At 36.1% G+C, this 6,806-nt stretch overlaps 1 protein-coding gene across 1 annotated transcript; it reads left to right on the forward strand.

Annotated features, from left to right (window-relative positions):
* Window positions 1-616: 616 nt before the first annotated feature.
* On the forward strand, window positions 617-6,190 carry AT-HF (HIS HF). Its single transcript, XM_086666848.1, has 19 exons — window positions 617-1,069; window positions 1,154-1,236; window positions 1,537-1,631; window positions 1,765-1,868; window positions 2,521-2,690; window positions 2,908-3,022; window positions 3,180-3,235; window positions 3,338-3,376; window positions 3,530-3,628; window positions 3,952-4,014; window positions 4,097-4,159; window positions 4,281-4,363; window positions 4,554-4,662; window positions 4,744-4,797; window positions 4,908-4,995; window positions 5,070-5,107; window positions 5,286-5,391; window positions 5,600-5,766; window positions 5,851-6,190. Exons 1-19 carry the CDS (start codon window positions 925-927, stop codon window positions 5,965-5,967), a joined length of 1,794 nt encoding a protein of 597 aa, XP_086522974.1. The 5' UTR covers window positions 617-924; the 3' UTR covers window positions 5,968-6,190.
* Window positions 6,191-6,806: the final 616 nt, after the last annotated feature.

Below are 6,806 nucleotides of genomic sequence, written 5' to 3' on the forward strand. Positions count from 1 at the left end.
CGAAGATGGGAGGAGAGGAAGTAGTGTCGATTTTCGGCTCAAAAATTTTTGTATCGCGAAATATTTTATTGTTTCTCTACTACATTGAACATAGAAAAGACAGAAGTTCAAGCCTCTCCTACACTTTCGACCTCATCCATAATCCATTTCCTTTAGCCGGTTGCAACTTGAAAACTTGCATGTTGTGTAATATTGAAGGGAGCGGCTAAATGCGCTTCTTGAAATTGCCGTTTGCGCTCCAAAAAACGAGTAACTTTTTACAATCTTTGTTGTCCTCCAACATCTAGGAGTATACTTGTCTTTTTTCAAACTGGTGAGTCCCATAAGGTAAAGCTAGTCTCAAACTCGAACCAGAGGCCTAGTTGTGGGTCTAGACTGATTAGTCCGAAGCCACTTGAATTTTTCAGATTAGAGAAAATCCATTTCTACTTACAAATCCCAAAATCTACCTGAATTATATGATAAACATTTACCAATGGTTTACCTACTCCATAAACTTTTCAAACACTAGAGAATATGAAAATAATAATAAGAATAATAGTAATAATAATTTAGATTCGGGGTCTAATAAGAAACAATATCTTTTGAAGCCAATCTTTAGTCACTTTCTTCTTTTAACAAACTTTAGATGATATCAATCAAAAGAATACGAAGAAATCTAAGAGATTTAATGAATATTTTGAGAAAAAATCAACAAGGAATCTAAGAGTTTTAATGAATATTTTGAGAAAAAATCAAAACAAAATTGGGAGAAGAAAAAATGGTTCGGGAGTGTAGGGAGAGCTAATAAGGGGGCGCGAATAGCATTTTCAGGAAGCGCTTACGCCCTACATCCGGACCCAAAGCACCCGAACAGCATTTACGGGATTGAAAGTCGAAAGAAGTGGGAAAAATTCACTCAGTTGAGAACTCTTGAGAAAAAAAATGGAGGCCGCTCTACTTCGATCATCTTCTCCTTCTGCTCCTATCCTCTCTTCCCGCCACCACCAAAACCCTAGAAGGACTCGTCTTAACCTCAAATCCAAAAACTTCTCAGTTCGTACTTCCGCCACCGGCTCCAAAGATTCCGGTTACTCTCTCTCTCCCTCTCTTCCTTTTCTCGATGTTTGTATTATTTCAAAATTCTTCTTATTTATCTGTTGGATTGTTTCAGTGGTCACGCTATTGGATTATGGTGCCGGAAATGTTCGAAGTGTCAGGAATGCAATTCGATTTCTTGGTCACGAAATTAAAGATGTAAGCTTTTAGATAATTGAAAAAATTGATTTCTTACTTCAATTGATAGCTTAATTGAGGTTTCATTAGTTAATCTAGTGTTATCTGTAATTTTCAATTTTGGCAAATACAAATCGCACTTTAAGTGATTATTCAGTCAATATGTACAAATTTAGAACTATCAAGTCACAATTTTTGAAATGCAATTGGGTAATATAGCAATTTTGTAGTTAACCAAACCTGGGTAAATGAAATAAGCTACCAATTACATTTCTTTTGATGAAACTTTGGAATTCATACATTTCGAGTTTTTGTGGATAGGTGCAAACACCTGAAGATATTATGAATGCCGAGCGCCTTATTTTTCCTGGTGTTGGGGCCTTCGCTCCTGCAATGGACGTCCTGAATCGAAATGGGTAAGCCGTTTCATAGCCTAGTTTCACTTGGAAGTAAAAGAAGTGAAGGATTAGTTGTTTTTGTTTGATTTAGACTTTGTATTGTAGCCAGTGATTAGGGGCTCATAGTTTCTTCTGCTATGTATGTTTTCAGGCTGGGTGAAGCACTTTGTAGGTACATAGAAAAGGATCGACCTTTTTTAGGCATTTGTCTTGGACTTCAGCTGCTTTTCGAATCCAGTGAGGAGAATGGGCCAGGTTAACAATTGAAACATATTTTCTTCTTATCTTACTCTTCTTATATATTGTTTCTTTTCGGTGTGGATTATGCCGTAACGATAATCATATATTTTAACTCGATTGTCCCACTGTTACGGTCTTTGGCAGCTGCGTGCATGTTCAGTAGAAACTAGTAGCATGTGGATTTTTCTCAGTCTTCTTATCGTCTCGATATCTTGATTTGTGGTTGTCTGCTTAGTAGGGAAGCATTTTATTTATTGGATATTTTCAGCTGCACTCGCTTACCAAGAAGGGTTCTAGACTAAATAAATTTTATTTTCATGTACTAACAATGTTAAAAACGATATACAGCTTCTGGGATTTGATTTAATAAGGAGATGTTTAGCCTCAAGGCTGCACCAAGGCGAAAACCTCATTTAAGACCTCGAAATCTAATTAATGTTTGCACAACTTAAAACTCCTTATTCTTTAAGTTTATTGATGTCAGTTGATTTATGATGTTAAAGAATGGTACTGATACCATTAAACATCAATCCATCAAGGTGCCATTGATATGTTAGCATGAAAGCATAAAGGGCCAAATATTCAGGAGTTAGTTTCATTACGTTGTAACTTTCCTGCTTTTTGCCTTTTTGAGGTAAAATGCTAAATCTGTTTTAATTCTTCTCAGTGAAAGGTCTCGGTTTGATACCTGGTGTCATTGGACGTTTCGACTCATCCAGTGGGTTAAGAGTACCTCATATTGGTTGGAATGCGCTGAAGACCACAACAAACTCCGGAATTTTGGATGATGTAGACGGCCAGCATGTCTATTTTGTACACTCATACCGTGCAGTACCGGTATGCTTCTCAAGCTGCCAAAATTATTTACTTCAACTTGGTTTGATACGAGGATCCCGGACAACTAGGAGTTTTAGTAGTTTGCTGAATTTAAATTTGTATACTTTTTCTCTTAGATTGGGACATTTTATTTGTCTTTAATCTTTAGCTGAAGTTCTAAGCTTTTAACGGAGTTTCTACTTCGTCAGTTTGACGTTAGTGATGTATGTATATGCAGTCAAATGCTAACAAAGAGTGGATATCATCAACTTGCAATTATGGTGAAGATTTCATCTCATCTATAAAAAGAGGAAATGTACATGCAGTCCAGTTTCATCCAGAGAAGAGTGGAGGCAAGAAACCCTTTCTCTGATTTCTACTATGACCTTTTTCTTTTAGTTGGGGCTTTGCACCGTTGCTAAAAAAACACTTGATTGTTGTTCAAACTGTTCTTATGGATCTTTCGGTGGAAATAGTAACACTTATATCTTACGTAGATGCATATTTCAGATGTAGGTCTTTCTATATTGAAAAGGTTTTTGGATTCAAAGTCTCTCGTTGCAAAGGTAAGCTATAAATTCTTCAGACATGCGTTGTATTTTACATATACATTTGGACTGCGTTTGTTTCTCTAGATTATAGTTTCTAAAAGTTTCATGGAAATACAGAGACCAACTCATGGTAAGGCTTCGAGACTCGCCAAAAGAGTAAGATTTCTTGAACCTACAATTGATATATTTCTTGCATTTCTACTTGGTCTACTTGCTGCAGTATTCACCAAGTTTTTGCTAGTTTTTCATGTAAACGATCCCAGATTATTGCATATATTGATGTCACATTTTACCAATTCATTACTTCAGGTAATTGCATGTCTTGATGTGAGGGCAAATGATAAAGGAGACCTGGTAGTAACCAAAGGAGATCAATATGACGTGAGAGAGCATACTAAAGAGAACGAGGTCCGTTAACTATTTCATGCTGTATCTAGATTATGAAACTAAATACCTAATTTGCTTTTGACATTACCTTCTCATTATTATGCTGTATTTCTTCTTCTTCTCCGGAATTCCAACCTAAGGTTTGGCTTGTTTTTTAGTGTACCCTATGTTCTTATGAAGTGGAACCTGTCAGTCCATTCTTTTTATTTCTATTACTACTTTATGATGGATTTCGATGCATCATGACATCTTCAACGTGAATTGTCCTCCTTTTATGTACGTTACCTTCAAGTTATAATTTGCAGTATGCCAGTGAGGTGATTCTAGTTTGTAACAATTTATAGGTGAGAAATCTTGGTAAACCTGTGGAGCTTGCTAGAGAATACTACAAAGATGGAGCTGATGAAGTAAGACGTTTTTTAGTTCTCAGATAACACAATTATTATTCGATTCTAGAGGAACTACTTACCTAACCAAGTCAACTTGCAGGTCAGTTTTTTGAATATAACAGGTTTCCGTGACTTCCCTCTAGGCGATTTACCTATGTTGAAGGTCTGTGAACTAGATTCAATTTTTAATCATTCCAGTCTTCAAGGGAAAAAGAAATTGTAGGTCTTACTAAAAATTCCTTTTTTTGGCTTATTCTTATATACATGTTCGATAACCAACTTAGGTATTGCGCTTGACATCAGAAAATGTCTTTGTACCACTCACAGTAGGTGGTGGCATTAGAGACTTCACTGATGGCAATGGCAGGTATTGTACTCTTCCGCATCTTTTCGAGCCAGTTACACTGAAATTTTTTGAATGTCTATCAAGTTTTCTGCTACTTTCATTCTCTTGAGTAAATATCCTTAATCTAAAGTATTACTTTCTAATTTAATTATTGTTCAAACGCTTATGAGTAGCAGAGTAATTCAGTTAGTTAGTTTTCGATTCTTTTCAGGCACTATACTAGTTTGGAAGTTGCGTCAGAATATTTCAGATCTGGTGCAGATAAGATATCCATCGGAAGTGATGCAGTTTATGCTGCTGAAGAATATTTAAAAACTGGAGTAAGCTTCAAAATTTCTTAGCTCTTCCCTGTGTGATACTGTTATTCCGTCTTTTGACCGAAGTTCGTGAAATTTGTTTAGGTGAAGACCGGAAAGAGCAGCTTGGAACAGATATCTCGTGTTTATGGAAATCAGGTAACATAATTTGACCTTCCAACTTTCCAACCTCTTTTTTCTCATTGCCACATTCTTTTTGTATTTCATCCTTTCTTGCACGATGTGTTGATTTAGCTTTTGTTTCTTAGGCAGTGGTTGTAAGTATTGATCCACGTAGAGTTTACCTCAAAAGTCCTGAAGATGTAGAGTTCAAAACTGTCAAAGTTACCATTCCAGGTATAAGCATTAAACTGATTATCTTTTTAAAGTAAGGAAAAAAGTTCCGTTTAAACAGTGCATACGTGTTTCAGGTCCAAATGGAGAGGAATACGCCTGGTATCAGTGCACGGTAAGATTAAATCTTATAATGCCACCACTATAGATTCTGCAAATAACGTTCTCCGGAAGTGGAAACCTATAGATTTTGAAGAATATAGCTTTGTCTTTCACTTGCAATAGTTCATATTTAAATTCCTATCTCACATGAAACCTCGACATTTTCGGTTCAATTATTTCTGCACAAGTAGATCAATGGAGGAAGAGAAGGCCGGCCTATTGGCGCGTATGAGCTTGCGAAAGCCGTTGAAGATCTTGGAGCAGGGGAAATACTGCTAAATTGCATCGACTGTGATGGTACAACTCTTCCATTTTTTCCATCTGTTTCTTATAGTTCGAGCTCATTAGTTAGGATATTTCCAATTTCCGAGGATCTCCGTTAAACTTTCTAACATTTCGAAACTTAATGACCTCATTTTCTATTTCATTGATTTAGCTCAAACCATTCCTTTTTTAGATTATATTTCTCTAGATCGAAAAAAGTCATCTTGGTTTTTAATGGCAGGTCAAGGAAAAGGGTTTGACATAGACCTAATAAAGCAGATATCAGATGCCGTCTCTGTCCCTGTAATAGCAAGTAGCGGTGCTGGTAAACCAGAACACTTCTCCGAAGTTTTTGAGAAAACAAACGCTTCAGCAGCTCTTGCTGCTGGAATATTTCACAGGAAGGAGGTATTAATTTCATCTTTAAAACGTTGAAATCGAAATAAAGAGATCAAATAAGAAAGGAACTGATATTTTTTTTCGGGGTTGCAGGTTCCAATGCGAACGGTGAAAGAACACTTGTTAAAGGAAGGTATAGAAGTAAGAACAAATGTAAGTGGAAGTCCAACACAAACCCCTCACCCTTCATATTCTGCGTCGAGGAACTAGAGAACTTGTTAGAGAAAGGATTCGATCTTAGAACCATCGAAACGGCGCCTTTAACTTCTTGTTACTTTTCTCCAAGCTTGGGTATGAAATTCTGTTTTAGTTTCAAACTTTCGATACACCTTATCTATTGATGTTGTGAGAACCTTTAATGTAACTTGTACTCTCTTATTTATGCAAGACTGATAGTGATGAATGAATGAAAACCCTAATTTTTGTAGGTCGATATTTTCTGTTGTTTAAAGTGGAAATAATTTATTATTCTCGTTAAAAGATTTTTGTAGTGGAAATAATTTGTTATTCTCGTTAAAAGATTTTTGTATACATAAAGAGAACGACAATATATGCCGGTGCCGCCCAATCAAGTGGTTCTTGTGGAGTTATATCCATTAAAAGGTGATTCTGCAATATTTATGCTCTAACGTTCGTGGTTAATCATATAACGTTCGTGGTTAATGGTTAATCAGGACCAATGAGTGTTACAACAATAAATTATCTTACACAAGGCGAAAATCAGGTTGTATGCCACCCACAACTTTCTAGAGTGGCCAAACACTTCTATGGCTAATCTCTTTGTTTGGGTCAAAGACATTTTGCTTTCCGACTCCAATAAAAGCTCGCTACATTCTATAAAAAGTTGTCAACAAGAAAATCTTGTGATCATTAACGACTTTCAACACGTGACTAGATTTTTACTCGTAGTTGTCGCACAAGAATATAATCTAGTTACAATAAAAATGAACTTCAATTAATTAAACAACGAAACAAAACCCGTTATACCATATTTTGTCTAACTAATCTTCGCATTATAAATTTTTCCGTTCACACTCAAACGTTCTACG

Source organism: Eschscholzia californica, unplaced genomic scaffold, assembly GCF_041429995.1.
Source record: "Eschscholzia californica isolate CP2 unplaced genomic scaffold, dmEscCali1.0.p SCAF_3, whole genome shotgun sequence".
Taxonomy (NCBI): domain Eukaryota; kingdom Viridiplantae; phylum Streptophyta; class Magnoliopsida; order Ranunculales; family Papaveraceae; genus Eschscholzia; species Eschscholzia californica.

Excerpts from the sequence above, each read along its gene's own strand:
- AT-HF (XM_086666848.1), top strand. The coding sequence starts at position 925 with ATGGAGGCCGCTCTACTTCGATCATCTTCTCCTTCTGCTCCTATCCTC. Across the intron at positions 3,023-3,179 it reads TCATCCAGAGAAGAGTGGAG|ATGTAGGTCTTTCTATATTG; the intron begins GCAAGAAACCCT and ends TGCATATTTCAG. Across the intron at positions 4,015-4,096 it reads ACAAAGATGGAGCTGATGAA|GTCAGTTTTTTGAATATAAC; the intron begins GTAAGACGTTTT and ends GTCAACTTGCAG.